Source organism: Dermochelys coriacea, chromosome 4, assembly GCF_009764565.3.
Source record: "Dermochelys coriacea isolate rDerCor1 chromosome 4, rDerCor1.pri.v4, whole genome shotgun sequence".
Lineage (NCBI taxonomy): Eukaryota > Metazoa > Chordata > Testudines > Dermochelyidae > Dermochelys > Dermochelys coriacea.
In genome coordinates this window covers 91800364-91817218 of record NC_050071.1, presented here as the reverse complement: position 1 = coordinate 91817218, position 16855 = coordinate 91800364, and the positions used below count along the sequence as shown (strand labels likewise).

Here is a 16855-nt window from a genome sequence, read left to right as displayed (position 1 = left end):
TTTTTCCCCTCCCTCCTTTTAACAACCATCTATATGTAAATTTCTATATATGTATTTTTAAACTGTGTTATACTAAAATTAGCAATATGTTCCTGGATTTCTTCTGCTGCTTAATCTCCAGGCCTTTCTCTGTTACAGTTAAACACAGTTGATATAAAGTTCACAAATACATGAAATGCTGAACTGAACTCTCAAAAGCTGGCCATTCCTAACTAAGACAAATGAACATTAGCTCACCTTCATTTTCCCAGCAATAGCAACAAACTGATTTTTAATTCTTTCAATCCGATTTCCGCCCTTTCTGTCCGTGACGTCTTTCCATTTCTTACATGCATAAGGATTGATTCCCAAACCAACTTGACTGAGAGATAGACAGAGAGATACATTTTAGGTAAGGAAAATCTCGACCTTCAAGAGACCATTTTTGTTAAGTTTAGAAAAAATATCAGAGATTGAACAATGGCCATATTATAAAACTTGGGAATGTTCCTGAAACTTTTCTATGTAATTGTACTCTGCAGCCTTCCAAGACCTTTGTCCTTTATAAAAATAGGAATTCCCAGGCCTAGAGGTAAATAGCCTAATTAATCTGCCTAGGTCAGCCCAATCAGGATACGTGGAGGGAAGCAGCTATTTTGGGAACAAACCTCCAGTCATAAATTGACAATTCAAGTTAATTTCATTCAAAAGAAGACAGAGAGACATAGAAATCACTGGACTCCTTAAAAGAATTTCTTTAGGACAGTGGCCCTTGTGTAGGAAGTGACCAGGCACCAAAAGAAGTTAGTGGAAGTCATTTTATAAACAGGAAAGCAGAATGCTTTTTTTTTTTTTTTTTTTTTTAAAGGAAGTCTGGCCTTGTGCTCAGCCCAGATAAGGGAAGCTGCACGTATCTTGGTCAGGAGCTCTCTCTATCATTGGCTACCATCAATCAGTATAGTTCCTTTGAGATACGCTTTTACATAGATAACAAGCAGCATCGTATTCAGCAGCTGATTGGTGTAAGAAAAAACACAAAGAACTGCAAGTCGCATAAGCAACAAATTTCCTGTGTGTTGTATTGTGTTTTTGTACTTGCTGCTGCCCAACAAGGTTTGACTGATGGGGCCCACAGACGTGTTTGGAATCCAGCAAGGAGGCAAGATGCCAGCCAAAAAAGCATCAAACACAAGAAACAACAGTGGTAGAGTTTCACCAGTGAGTAGCCCTGGCCTGTAGAATTCACTCCGTGCAACAGCCCACCAGACCCCAAGTCTGGCAGTCTCTACATCTAGCTCATTTTGACTATTTTTGACAACCTAAGGGCAGTTTGGGCCTATTTGCTGTAATCAGTAGAAGCTTGACTTAAATGGAAGCAAAATGGGAATTTTGTCTGCAAACACTGTCCAGCAACAACAGTTACCGAGCGTGGTTCTCAAGTGCCTGACACCTCAATTAGTCATTTACACCTGACAAAAATCAGGGTAAAAAATGCCCCTCATTCGCCAGTGCAAGGAAAGGTGGCTTTACACCACATCTGTGGCTCGCCAATCCCAGAGATGACCCTAGCAGAAGTTAGAGCAGCCTTAGAGCTGCTCTAACCCATGCCCAGCTGCCAATGGCCCAAAGGGGCTGTTTCAGTGCAGCAGGAGCGGCAGAGATAATCAAAGCACTGAAATGGCTTCAGCCATTCTTCCTTTCCCTTGATCACACCATCTATGCAGGGCTGAAAGAGGGGTGGTATAAAGCCACTAATCTGACCTGACACCACCCAGGGAGTCCCCTTACATTGAGGAATCTCCAAGTTAAATTGGATTTATAACCCTTTTGCACTATCAAAGTGCTACCCAACGGGTTGGCAGCTTAGTGTTTGATTTGTGCATTTTTATTTTTTGGAAAGAGCCTACACCACTTTAAAAAAATCTGTGAATAGTTACAGAAATGAAGTGGTGCAGATTAACTGGCAAATCATGTTTTACTTACTTAGGGCGGAAAGTACACTGTTCCTCTAACTGCCAGTACCACTGGATATTGACTGGGGCCGGAATGGCGTAGACTGTGCAGGTTAGGACTTGAGTAGTCGCATACTTGTAGGAATCAACAGGAGCCAACAAAGCATTCTCCCCAATCTGAGGTGGAACTGTAGGAAAAACCTGCATGTTACGTGCAACATTCTTTGCCTTCGGCCATTGTCTCTTGTTAACAAGAACACAATTTGTTCTGAAATGTACAAAGTCTCTTTCACAGGGGCTTCTCTCACCATGATTCCCATATGCCTTCCAGGGTCTGAGCCTGTGTGATTCTGAGAGCCTCCTGCACGGTGCTGAGGGCTCACAACTCCCACTGACCTCAGCAGGGAGAAAAAGACTCAAGGAAGAAGTGCACCAGAGTAGCTTCAATACAAGCCGAATATTAAGCAATCCTTCCGTCGCTTACTTACAGCTACCCCTTACAAATTATCCTTCAGACAGCCCTTCCCTTCCATCACCACCCCAGCCAAGAAATTTATATTACTTCCAGCATTAGGTGACTGGCCTCCATTTCCCACTGTGCTCCCATCTCAACCCCACTGTACTTAGCAGAGTTGCTCTTTTGAAGACCTACTATTTTGGAAGCATCTAGACAAGTATGTTTCCTGCGGAGCAGTGTGGAGGAGGGGTGCCGGGGAGAGGGGAATGGTGGCAGTGAGGAGGAAGGGGAGGCCAGAACAGAGCTGACAGTAGCAGGAAGGATGGGTGAGGCAGATGAGAATGGCAAGGAAGACTCATGATACAAAAGCAGCAGGAGAGAGCACACAGGACAGGAAAAGAGCAAGACACAGAGGCAAAGAAATAATACACAGAAAATAAAAAACAAAAATCCTTTTATGCAACAACAAGGAAAACCTGAAACCTCCTGAATTGTAAAATACAGCACGAGGAGCCAGCTGGAGACAGATTCAGTGAATGGTTGAAGCAAAGTCCAGGCAAGGTTTGAGATGGAACTTCTTTTCTGCATGCCCCTGACTTGGTGGTTTTGAATCACCTCCTTAGTATTTTTTTGCCAATTTAAATCTGGATAGTACACAGATCAAGGGAAGCATAGGGCTCTAAAAGACAGGATGCCTACCAGCTCTTTCTGTCAGGGAATTTTAATTCAGGAAGGGTTAGTACTCTATTCACACACATATACACCAAAAAAGGAAAAGGCACTGTTTATATCTCACTTACCATTCACAACCAGGTTAAATGTGTGTCTCTGTTGCTCCTTGTTAATGGGGTTTGTAAGTACAATGGTATAATTCCCAGCATCCTTTTCACTTGCCTCAGTAATTGTTAATGTGTAACCAAGTTTAATGGTATGATTTGTGCTGATGGCTTTTCCATTTTTATACCTAAAGAAAATACATGGTAACTTGAATACTTTAGAGAGTCAGCTTGACATATAATGCCACAATCTGTTTTAAAGGCATCATATTCTGACTCTTACCATTTTGCTTCTGGTGGAGGATAGCCTGTAAATCTCACAGGGATTTTGACTTGGTCTCCTACCCTTGTCTCCACCACAGACCCCATTCTGTCCAAAAGGATAAAAGGTTTTTCTGCAAGAAATTAATTGATGGGCTTGAAACAAAACATTTCCTTTCCATATTGCCAGAAATGTAAACTGTCTCCCATTTGGTTTAGTGTTTAATTGGAGATGAAAGACAGCAGATGTAAATGACAAAGTGGTCCATGTAACAGCACAGGCACTTGCAGTATTACAATCCATGAGATAAATCCTCCGCCCAGGGCCCAGCATAACTACTGGGGTTGAGCACTAGGGAGATCCTTCCGGGCAAAGGGGAGAAGGGAGTCCTCCCAAGGTTTCAGAGGGGTTCTGAGGCAGTGAAGCAATGGAGCACTCCTTTGTGGGAAGAGCAGGACAGGACAACGTACACAGCAGTGGATCCTCCAGCCCCAACCTGCCTGTGAGCCACACAGGGGTATGCAGCCCCTCTCCCTAGGCCATGCCTTCTCCTTCACCCTTTGCACAGAAAAGTGGACTAATTCAGCTACCAGGGGACTGTCGAGCAACAGAGGGAAAAGTCTGCTCTCAGACTCACACAGCAACTCTCAGTCCAAATGCTCTGCCCTCCCTAGCCGCTGTTGCCGTGGAACAAAACAAGCAATGCAAACCAAGCCCTGTAATGTATGTGTTGGGTAACACAATATCACATTTAAACCTCTCCAAAGTTTTCACTTACACAATCAGACAAAAAGGGCTCAATTTTTCCATTTCAGCACACAACAGTATTCAAAACTGCACATGATACAGTTACATAATTGGGCAGAGATTGAAGCTATCTATCTGCAACCCAAAAAATCCCACAACTCTGAAAGGATTTATACTACTTTTCTGCAACCACAGAAAGCAAAATTGTAATCAGCCCAACAGCATGATTGGCCTTTTGGCTAAGATCAAAGAGAGAATCTGTTTAATATCTGATGCAGCTATGATAGAGAAGGGGGGGACTGTTTCTTGTCCTGGCGGAAGAATGGCCTATGGTCAGTTTGAATTGAAAAAATCAAAATGCTGAAGGTGCGAATCAGACTTAATCACAACTTCAAGTCAGCCTTACTGGTCCAGTGTAAGACATACAGTACATCCATAACTAGCAGTGCTGCTGCACGAGTTAATATTGAACCAAATCCTGCAGTTCTTTCTCACTCATTCCACAAACTCAGCTTTTTTCAGCCAATGGAGTTTTGCCTGATTGAGGACTGAGGAAGGATAGGATTTGGCCAGAGTCATTTCCTCTGAGTCATTTCCTTACGACCAAAAGTAAAGCTGAATCCAGTTTTCGGAATGCAAAAAGTCCAGGGCTGGATTCTGTCACCCTTACTCATGCAAGTAACACCTTTCTCTGCAGGTAGCCACAATGGACTCAGTGGAACTACCTGTGGCGTCAGGTACTTTCAGTATGAGGAAGACTGGCAGAATCTGACCTGAAATATACAGTTTCAACGTTACAGTACCACATAGGGAGAGACTAAATAGAGGGACCGCCAGCCATTTCTGAATTTTTTCTAGACTACATAACAGCTTTCAGTGATACTCACATATCAGGTACTAAGAGAAAATCCTTTAACATTAAGATAGAAAAACCTTGAGCTATAACAATGCTACTGAAAACAACTAGAAGCAATGGAAACACTGGGGCTGACAGTTCAGAGCAGAATGTTTATATGGCAAACGTTTTGATTGACATACTGTGCAGGTAATTGCTTTCAACTTATGCATTTTCCATCCCAACAATCCCTGCCTACAAATATCCAGAATTAAATCAGAGAATTCCATACCGTGGACAATGACATACGTGCTGTTTTTCTTAGTCATAAGGCCACTGAATGCTGTGCAGTTGTATCGGCCTCTATCATTTAAGGACACATGGTCTATGGTAAGAGTGCTTACGAACTTCTTCGGCTCATTCCCTGATGATGTTTTTAAATCTCTGACTGTAGCACGTTTTCCCTGTAACAGAATAAAAGCTCTAAGAAGCAGTTCATTCCAACTCTTCCCCCGACCCTCCACACCAGTGGCGGATTAGTCACTGGGCCAATGGGGTCCATGCCCAAGGGCTCTGGCCAATTGGGGGGCCCCGGAAAAATGGACACCCCTACACCCCAACCCGTTCTGCCTGGCACTTCTTCTGGGGAGTGGGAGAAGCTCCCACAGCTCAATCCTACTCCCCAGGCAGAGCGGGCAAGCCCCTGCACCCCAACCCTGCTCCCTGGCAGGAGCAGTGAGGGTTGGGGTGCAGGTGGAAGGGGTGTGGAGGGTCCCCTACTTGCTCTGGCCCAGGGCCCCACAAAACTGTAATCCATGCTATATACCGTATATACTCGTTCATAAGCTGAATTTTTTTAGTAAAAAAGGGAAGCACCAGAGAAGGGGGTCAGCTTATGAACGGGTATAAAGAGGGGGAGAGGTGGGACACAGCCTCTCCCCTCACCAGAGAGGGCAAGGAGAGGCAGCAGAGCCAGAAGGGAAGAGGCGGGACCAGAGTCTCTCCGCTTCTGGTCACGCTGCTTTCCCCTCCAGCCTCTGAAGCAGCTGCAGCTCCGGGGCTGGCAGGCTGCAGCTGTGCCACTTGGCACCACCCACCAGAGCATATATCATCAGCTGGTTTGTTAATATTTACAGAGGAACGGGTAAGTGGTTAACCCAAGCTTTTATTGTATCTCTGGAAGCTAAAATAACCATGGAAGCTAAAACACAGGCGCATCCTTTTGTGTTTCTAGCAAGAGATTGCTTCTTTCAGGGCTCTAGGGCACGGTATTAGGAAATGATTGTTTTACCTTAACAGAAGGGTAGTCCCATTTGAAATCAATTCCAACATTCGGCTCCGTCCTCACAGTACAATTTAGAACTAGTTTCTCCCCTGCTGCCAGCTCTATTTGGTGATGAGGATTCATAGTTAAGTCATAAATTCTGTATCCTGGAAGAAACAAAAGGAACAGAGTTTGAAAAAACATTCTGTGGAGTGACGTAAGGATGCCGCTTTCCCAATGGCATTTACTCTCTCCCTTAGGAGTTACACCCACACAGCAGAAATCCCAGAAGCTTAAGTGCACTGAGAAGATGGGTATACACCCAAATTCAAAAAGTGGAGATGAAAAGGATGAGGATGTCCAAAAGTTGTACTGACACACAATGGGTCTAGGGCACGTACAGTCTACTTTCAGATTTTAGCACATTCAGAGTGAGCGGGCTACTGTGAGGCCATTTGCCAGAAGCTTCCTTATGGTCAGACACAGTAAGATAAAAGAAGCTGACAGGGTGAGACATCAATATTTCTAAGATGGAGTCAGAGAGAGATGTTGGATCAGGTCCTGGGACCTGCTAAGCATCCTCAACTCTTATGAAAGGGTTTCTTGGTCCCTTACAATGTTAGAGAGCACACAGAGGAGAACCTCAATGGTGAACCACAAAATTAACAACAGCATGGAAACAAACCCCACTCTGCAAATATTATGATAGACCAAAAGTGGGCATCTGGTGATGTGCTTGGAACTTTACCACCAACAATTTGACATTAGCAAAACTGTCCAAGGCATAAAGCCTGTAATAAAAAATGTAAAATATGGAAAAACATATCCAAAAATCCCAAATGACTCAAAACCAGCAGAGGATGATGAATTGTGGGGAAACTGCTGCACCTAAAGGGAGATGGGATGGTGAGTTATCCCTATTTTTGCTCTTCCTCTCTTTGGGAATCTCTGAGTCTAGATGAGAATGTGCTGATCCTACCTCACCAAGGCCACAGTGTCACAATGAGGCTCAGGAGGTGTGGGATTGGCCTCTTTCAACCCTGGAGGTAGGAGTGTGCTCAACAGTCCAAGAGGAGGTCATTGCAGTCTCAGCATGGGTGGGGGCCTACGAGGAGTCCTCATGTTGCCTTTGGAGGAGCAGTAACTTCAATGTGTCAGAGCTGTATTCATCCCAGTTAGGCCCAGGGCATTAGCGTGCAGGGAAACAAGAATTTCTTGGGGGCAGGCCAGGTTTTGCATTTCTAGTGTGATGTGGACCCCTGTTTCTCCTCACAGCAAGCTGGAACCCTCTCTTCTTCCCTGAGCTGCTAGTGATACTTTGGGGTGCCTGTTCTCAAGATCCTTCACTCTATGCTGACATTCATTACAAAAGAGGGAATTTAGGAAAAATAAAACCCTGCATGGCTGAAAAAAGTAGCATCAAGGCAGAGCAGATAAAATCCCAAGCACATAGAATATCAGGGTTGGAAGGGACCTCAGGAGGTCACCTAGTCCAACTCCCTGCTTAAAGCAGGACCAATCCCCAATTTTTGCCCCAGATCCCTAAATGGCCCCCTCAAGGAGTGAACACACAACTCTGGGTTTAGAAGGCCAATGCTCAAACCACTGGACCATCCCTCCTTCCCCGCAGATGCTGGTGATCTACCCAAAACAGAACACAATAACATTTTCCCTTTAAATCCAGGTGGTGTTTTTTTTTTTCCCAAAGCAATACATATTAAAACACGCATTTTGTGTTAATTGCATTTTCAGTATTCCTTATCTACAGTCCAATCAAATGTAATTGCTCAATATGTTGCACTAAGCAAAATAGCACTGCCTAAAACAATGACCATGGAGAGTAATCTTTGGCTTACCTACAACCACAACTATGTACATCACAGACTGGTAACTTTCATCATCTATTTTAGCTTCGCAGAAGACCATGCCTGCATAGCTGATCAGGTTACTGGGAATAGTGAAGCCTTTTTTATTATCCCATGAGATTGATTTACCATCAGGAACAAATAACTTTTCTGGATACCTCTGTTAAAAGAGCAATAAAACATTCAGTAAAATTCCAAAACTAAACAAATTCATATTGTAAATCTAATATTTACTACAACATTATGGGTCCAGACTTGGCATCCTGTCTCAGGCCACATTCTCACTGAAGTCAACAGATCTTTACACAAGAAGTATAATTTGTTAGTATAGTTGCAGCATTCCCATTCTGTTTATAAATTTCGTAATTTCCAAAGATGAGAAACTCTTTTTAAGATATCTATTTTAATCCACTGTATTTATGTAAATTGACATTTAGCTAATTCTAGAGATAAGAAATGAAATATTTGGCTTTTTTCTTACCGCATAAAGTGATACATTGAGATTTGATATGGATCCAAGACATGGAATCACCACTGTTTTGTTCCCAGTAATGTATATAACATCAAGTTGGTCACTAACTGAAGTCACAAATGGAGATCTGTAATCTAAAAGAATATTCGATTTGCATTTGTTATAATCTCTTTGTTTGAAAGGACACAACATGCTATTTTCCCCCTCTTGTTTTTCTTTCCTTTCCTATCTATGTTGTCCTTTTCTAGTTGGCAAACATTTGTACTTTTCTTGTTTGTGAATGGAGATGAAATTGACATAACTATTAAGTTTAACTCCTCCTCTTTTTACAGTACCATCATGCCCAAATACACATTAATTGTGTCCACATCATTCTGGGAGCCTGACCCTGACATCTTTACTCAGTCAAAACTCCAATTTAAGTCAAGGTGACTTATGCCTGCGTAAGGATATAGGAATGGATCCCAATATTAGTTATAAGCAGCTAAGTGCTTCACAACCCCTAAAATAATGGCTATTCTTTTAAAAATTCTCAACAATAAATAAGTGGCTTTATAAACAAACCTATATATTAACAACCAACTTTTCAAAAATCTGACCATAAATTGTAGTAACAAACCTGTGCATGCAAGCGTGCACAGATAATTGATGCCAGATAATCAACAGTGAAAATAGTCAGGGGTTAGTCTAATGCCGTTCTGTGTGTGCAGCTATCTAAATGGGTGCAACTCAAAGCATGAGTTTTGAAAACTTAGTTCTTGAAGTCTATCTGGATTTCCCCATCAGAGTTCAACAGCTGTAAGGTAGACCAAATTTCAGACTTGATCTGAACATTGTCCTGTTAGATAATACAAATGTGAGTGCTATTTAAAAATACCCTGTAGTCCTCCCATGTGTGAAACTGCTACTGAAGTCTACAGTAGTTCTCCATGAAAAACATATCAGACCCCAGTACTGATATGAGGGCTAGGATCTGGGGAAGTAAATTAGGCTAATTGCTGCACATATAGATTTTATTAATTATGGGAACAGGGACTTTTCTATTTATGGTAACTAGCATATTGACATGTAGTAATTCCACACAAAAATTTGCATACAGAATGTCAATTTCACAAGGCCAAGAATTCCAATATCAGGAAATTGGTCCCAATTTTAATTGTAAAGCCAACCTGTTCAGCAGGACAGGAGGAAGTGCTGCAGGCATGTAAATCTTTGGAAGCTGAAAGACAGGAGGCCAAGCTCAGCATGAAGTAATCTTTTATGTGGTGCAAATGCCTCACTTACAACTTAAGGTGATCATTTGTACTGTACCTGAAAAATATCTCCAAAAGCTGTCACTGAGAAGAAAAGCTGTGATCAAAGATCTCATAGTTTACTATCGAAAAATGTTCCTATCATCACAGCTAAAATATATGCTAAGTTTCTGCTGCTGCATTGTTCTGTTTACTGTTCCACCCACACAAATGTATATGGTGTAGGCAAATGTATCTGTGTGATATGATCTGCATAGAACTAATAAGGATAATGTAAAGTACAAACTGAGCTGCACCTTCACTCAAAACCAAAAGAGTCAAATACGTTTTTTGAGAGTCAAATACGTTTGGCTGGCTTTTTGTATATATTTTTGTGCACATATTGTGTTTCCACATTTTGGCTGGAAATGGAAGTATTGAAAAACCATGAGATGCCATTGTGCTATGTAAAATTTGTAGCTTGATCAAATGGGAAATACTAGAAGTCTCATGAAAGAAGTCTGATCTCCCCCACTTCCTTGACTGTTATGATGAGAGGAAAGTTCCCTCTCATTTCAATCTACTTTAACCACTTATCAGTACTTTAAGGGACAATTTCCGCAGTTATTTACTAATATAGAATGGCCATAAACTTCAGTTGGAGTTCAATGAAAGGCGAGACTGCAGGATCTGGCACCTATAGAATGGATGTATATTTATATTCTTGTTTTCCTTAAAACCTTGGGGAAAAGTGGACTGGTAACTGCTTTCTTCTTAAGCTGACAGTCTCCAGCTTACAACTGTTGATCTTGAGGCATATGCTTTGTCAAATAGGTTTTTCTGTGAGCAATCCAATGAACATTACTTCAGAACAAAGCTTTTTGAAATGCCTGTTACACCATTGTTTCTTTTTAATCTTATTGATAGGTAGGAATCGCATATGAATCTTGTAACCACCTACCTTGAACATAGACATAAATGCTTGTAGTTGCCTGGGTGTCTCTGTAAAAGCACTTGTAGTCCCCAGTGTCATTCCCTATTACTTTTGTAAGAGTGAGCATCTTACAATAGGGGCCGTCCCTGCAGTCCGTCACTGCAACATGTTTCTCAGAACTGCTCTGATTGTTAGGCAAGAGCCACTCCAAAGCTCTTTGACCACTGGCAAAACAAAGGAGGGAGAGATATTAGAGCAAATGGGGCTTGCTATTGCCATGTCAGGAAAACTCAGTCCTACTCGTTCTCGAATGGTCCATTTTAACTTCAGGACAAATAGCTATTAGACAAATTATTTAACATTAAGAAACATGCGAAATCCGATACATGAGTGTGAGATGCTCAATTCCGCATGGCTACGAGAACGTTTCTTCATTTGAGTATTAAGAGGTGATGAATCTAAGCCACACAAAGACTCCAAAAAGGGGGCAATCGAGGTGACAAGGGCTCTGCTTTGCCCCCAGCAAACTCCACTGTGTTCCAGAGTACTCTCCCCAATCCCGGCTGCTTGCATCCCATCTTTCCCACAGAGGAGAGTGGCTAGGGCTACCCAGGGGCTAACTTAACACACTTGACACACTAGACTCTTGAGAACATCCCCTGATTAGCCAATAGCTTTTGTTTTGTTCTTTAATCTCCTCACAATGTAACCCTCTAATACTCAGCCCAAGGCCTGCAATGGAGAAGGGGATAGGGGGACAAGAAAAGAGGAAGTAGAAGGAAGGGTTCACCTCTCTATCAAAATTAAACTAATAAATCATTGTCATCATCATAACGCAGACCAAAGTTGCCCTTACCTGCAAGTAATATTTAGAGTATCATTTGCAGTTATTGTTAGGATATCTTTTTGGATGCTAAGACTTGGTTGATCCAGAGAAATAAACAAGCCTGCAAAAATAAAATTAATAAATTAATGTGCCAAAAACATATCAGATTCAATCAGAAAAGCACTGTTTAAATGTATATATAGCATCTTTTAAGTTGACCTATTTGCTTCATGTGTTAAACTGTTCTACTGCTTTCCACACATCCCAGAAGTTCAAGAGCTCTGTCATAACAGGAAGAATGGGCAGATGGTCATGAGCTAGCAGAATAGCTCTGCAATTCATAAAGCTCGGGTGGAGTTCCTGTTGTTTTGCATTACCAACTTCAAGGTCTAACAAGAGGATATGGGACATTGAAATAAAGTGAACCTTCATCTGATGATCTCACTCCCTTGGGAAAGGTCTTATAATAAATTGAATAATAAATTTGCCAAGGCTGCTGATTAACGAATTCTGCTAAGAGTTATTTTGCATAGTGCATCATAAATTCAAGGTCATCTGACCCAATCTTATTTTCCTTTATCATATTTTCTAATGTGGTTCCTTTGTTGCCTGAAACCCTAAGAAAACCTGTTCCTATCAAACCTTATTTGTGTGATTGGTTCCATTGCATTCAGTGAGAATACTCATGTCAGTTAAAGCTTGCAAGATCATTTCCAATATTTGTTCTGACGTAACTGTCCAGTAAGGCAGTCTGCGCAATCTTTCAAAGAACATAGAGGTGTTTTCGGCTTTTATTACTATACTCACTCCCTTTGGGAGTTCTGCGTCAGTAAAGGATGAGTACAGAGATCTGAGTAAGTTCTGAAACATTACCTTGGCCAGACAACACGGAGCACTTGTACAACAGAAGAATTGATGCAAATACGGATGTACAAGGAGTCAGTGAGTGAACTTACATAAGAAAATGAACAGCGATGGTACGAGCATACCGGTACACATCTCATTAATCTTTTAACTGCCTGGAAGAAACAGACTAGTCTTCATAACTAAATGTAGCTAATACAGTAATTGTAAAGTCTGAGGATGTGATGCTGAGTCTGATTCTCCATTGTTTTACACCAGTTTTATGCCAGTGTAAGTGCAATATCTTTAGTGAAGTTACATAGGTGTAATGCAGTAAAGAATTAGGCCCCTTTACGTTTGCCAGCCATCACAACAGCTATGAATAGTGCAATCTCTCAGTGCTAAAATTAAACAAATGTTTCTATACCTAGCAGACAGGCCCATCTAACAAGAGGAACATGTTTTAAAATGCAAGAATTATTTCTTCATTACAAACAGGAATTTCTTCTACACCCTTCTTTCCTGATTTCAATGCTTCTGATACCATTCGAGTCCATGATTATAAAGCAGCATGACGCCAGGTATGGGAAGGACCCAACTGAATTATATTGAGAGACAGCTCAGATGAATGGTAATAGAGCTGTTATCAATAACCCTAGAGCTAGGGGCTTCAATATTTTGTCAGAATTTCATTATATTTTTATCAAACCCTTCCTAGGGAGATTCTTTATTGACAGAAGGTTTCCGATAATTGATTTCTGTTGCACTTTATTCTAGAAAGCCATCACTAATGTAAAAACTTGAATTAGGACGGAAAATCAAATCAACGTCTACTATGCAGCTTACTCTCTATCACAGGCATTGCAAATCATGATTTATCTAATCTAACTATCAAGTAAACAGAATTAAATTATCCCTGGACCAAATTCTGCTCCCATCTGCATGCCTATAGCTCCCAGTGCCTTCAACGAGACTAGTGTACAGATAAATAAGAGCAGAATATGGTCTGCACTACAATTGAGATTTTTTTTCCTCAGTAAGTGTTTCTTAGTTAGACCTAAAAACTAAGCTAAAGATAAGTTCCATTTAGTCAAGGATGTTCAGCCTCAATCAAACTGTGACCAACCTCTGGCTAGATTATTTTCTTCAGTGTGTAACATTATGCTATTGAATACAATTGCTCTTATGCATATCTCTAAGGAGACTATTCCAAAAGAAAATGCATTGATAACTTATGAATGCATTTTAAAAGCCCATGATGTACAAACACTAGGATCAATAAAATAGCATTGTTTATTGTCTAAACATCCAAGTGTCTGATATGAAATCCATATCCATACAATAATAGTCAAAGTATGTATTTTTGCTCCAAACATAGGCATTATTATAATAACTGTTAAAGTCATCCCTACATATTTACGATGCAATTTCTGCTAATGTATTAACCTCAGTATGATTGTTTTTACTTGGCTAATTCTCAGTTTCTGTAACCTCCACTAACAGGACAGAGAATAGCACAAAGGTATCAGGCTGAATTTAAAGGATTTAGTACCACTTATTCCCCATCCAGTGGTACAGTGAACAGGTGATGTTTCCAGCCACTGGAGTTAGTCTTGTTGAGGCTGTAGAGGCAGGGGTAGGTTGCATTGTGTCTTGCACAGATTATCGTTAACTCTCTGCAGACCGAAGGAAACTCCTTTTTTTCCCCCCCTCTCTTGTTTCTTTCCTTTCATTAAGCTTTGCTTTGGGCTCGGGAAAGTTTGGCAGAACTGTCCCTCCCTTCGTGTATCTTCTAGAAAAGATTCCGGGGTCATATTATGGCTCCCACGCCGGACATGCTAATCAGACTCCGTGGTCTCTCCAAATTCTCCTTGTAAAGCCACAGCCTGTGCACCTGCTACTCTCTCGTGCGAGGAGGGACCCGACTGGTCTTTGCAGCACCTGAGCTGTGATAAGGAACAGCCTTCCTCTGGAGACCTCGGGGGAAGGCGGAGGGCATGGCCGAGGCTTACACCTTTAACAACAAAAATAGCTCTGGGGCAGATCCTCCCCTGGAGCTGGAAATGGTGACAGCTTCCTCGACTTCCCTGTCACAGTTCACCCCAGCTGAGGATCGTCCCCAGGTCACGGGCAAACACAGTCCATGGACACACGGTGAAATCTTTGCCTTGCTGAAGTCAGGGGCAAACCTCCCCCTGACTTCAACAAGGGCAGGATTTCGCCGTGGGTTTATTCTCCCCCGCCCCCGCCCCTACGGCCGGACAGTCAGGAGGATGGCTCGCCCAAGCCTGCTCGCCTTGGGGGCAGGGACAAACCTCCCATCGCATGCCGGGGGGCTCCGGGGCTGGCCCGCGCCCTGCCCCCATCACAGCAGCCGCCCCGGGGCTCAGGTATTCCCAGGCGCGGCTGCTCAGCCTCGTGTCCCGGCGTCCGCGCTCCACGGGCCCCAGCGGGAGGGGCCCCGGGAGCTCCCCGTGCGCACCGGCGGCTCCCGCCCAGCGCCCCTTACCTGGAGCCGGCCCGCTCCCCAGCCACAGCAGCAGCGCCAGCACCACCCTGCGCTCCATCGCAGCACCGGGGGGGGGGGGTCCCCGCGCCCGCACACGGGCTCCGGCTGCTGCCTTCTCCGCGGTAATCCTGGCCCCGCCGGCGGGGCTGCCGCCGGGACGAGCCTCCGCGGCGCCCTGGGTGCGGGATCGAGCGCTCCGTGCGAGCCGGGGGCTTTGCCGAGCATCGCCGCCCGCCCGCCGCGCCTCTACTTTGTGCCGGGGGAGGAGTCCCACTCCTGCGGGGCCACCCCTCCAGTTCCCTGGCTCCGCCTCCGCAGGGGTCCCACGTGTCCGCTCAGTCCCCGGGCAGCCCTTTCCCCTTGTGACGCGCCCCAGGCAGCACCCCCAGCCCTGCCCTTCGCTCCCCGCTTGTAACGCTCAGGTGCTCTTTCACCTCCGACTCTCACCTCCTCCGCCTTCAAACTGGGAGTGGTGCACTGGCCTCTTAGAGCACTCGGCTGACCCTGCAGATTCTTTAAAACAAAAACTTCACAAGGGAGATCCAGCACATTTAGCTGGTGGCCCCAATCTATGTATAGTTAGATGTATGTGTATTCTTATGCTTCAGGTGTCCCGCTAGTTCACTACCGACTGTATATGGCAGTGTATATGTTCTTGGATCTGGTATAATTTCAGTATTTCCTTGGTGTGTCTACTACATCCCTGATGAGTTAATTAACTGTACCAGGACTCAGAGTAGCAGCCGTGTTAGTCTGTATTCGCAAAAAGAAAAGGAGGACTTGTGGCACCTTAGAGACTAACAAATTTATTAGAGCATAAGCTTTCGTGATGCATCCGATGAAGTGAGCTGTAGCTCACGAAAGCTTATGCTCTAATAAATTTGTTAGTCTCTAAGGTGCCACAAGTACTCCTTTTCTTTGTACCAGGACTGTGATATTTCCAGCCAGACTAAACTATTCCCCATTCTCACTATTGACCAGATCAAGTTCTTTTTACTCAGACCGCCATACCATTGACACGAATGGGATGGTTGTCTTTAAGAAGCCTTGAAGGTTTTGGTCCACTCCTGACTATGGATATAGTGATATTCAGGTGATGAAAAGCATCTCCAAGCTGTTAAAATATGTTTTTTTGCACATATAAAATATAAAATGGGAGTGATAGCAAAAGCATTTTTTAGAGATTATTGATACACTTGCATTAAAGTAAGTGTTGGCAATTCTTATATGAAAGGTCCTCTTTTGGGGGAAAAAATGCATGATCATGAAAATTTTTAGCCATATGCCTTTTGCATTAGTCTATTTACCAACAAATCTGCATGTGATACTCAGAGCAAATGAATTAGTGAATGAGCCAGTAATTTTACTTTGAGCACCGTGCAATTCTAGCTGTTTTATTGTATTTGGAGAGCAATACAATTTCCATTGAGATTGCTCCCCTGCAGCTCACTGAAAGACAGAGTGAGAGCAGCTAAATTTCTATATTGATTTCTGCACACAGGTCCAATGAAACACATTACAAGTAAAAGAAGAAACATATCAATCAAAAAGAGTGAAGTGAGCAACACTCGAACAAAATGTACTGTTGTTATTCTCCTGACAGCACTTTATTATGTTAGGCTAGGAAATCTGCAGCCTTTTTAAAGACATCTTCATTATCCCATAGGTGGAGTTAGAGGCACTTCCAAAAGTGACTGTGAGAGCTCTGGGTGTGACTGCTAAATATCGGGCCACTGCTGTGGTTGGTTGTCAAATGAGATGTATATTTATATATTAGTGATGAATAAATACCTCAAGAGAACCACAGATATCTGTCAAATGAAGATTCAGCTGTGGTGACTTTGGGCTAGATTGTGACTTGTAGTACACACCTACACAGAAGACAAAGGAGGAGTAAAAAAA

The 16855-nt window shown here is 43.0% G+C and overlaps 1 protein-coding gene across 1 annotated transcript in view; it reads right to left on the bottom strand.

The window, feature by feature from the left end:
- KDR (kinase insert domain receptor) overlaps positions 1-15190 on the bottom strand; it is a 45696-nt gene extending 30506 nt beyond the window's left edge. The window contains exons 1-11 of the mRNA XM_038400398.2: positions 14954-15190; positions 11632-11722; positions 10803-10999; positions 8619-8743; positions 8129-8297; positions 6300-6439; positions 5301-5472; positions 3448-3559; positions 3189-3352; positions 1963-2119; positions 238-361 (exon numbers count right to left, since the gene is read on the bottom strand). Coding sequence (XP_038256326.1) covers positions 238-361; positions 1963-2119; positions 3189-3352; positions 3448-3559; positions 5301-5472; positions 6300-6439; positions 8129-8297; positions 8619-8743; positions 10803-10999; positions 11632-11722; positions 14954-15011 — 1509 coding nt within the window. The 5' untranslated portion in view covers positions 15012-15190. The remainder of the gene's footprint in view (positions 1-237; positions 362-1962; positions 2120-3188; positions 3353-3447; positions 3560-5300; positions 5473-6299; positions 6440-8128; positions 8298-8618; positions 8744-10802; positions 11000-11631; positions 11723-14953) is intronic.
- Between the last annotated feature and the right edge of the window lie 1665 nt (positions 15191-16855).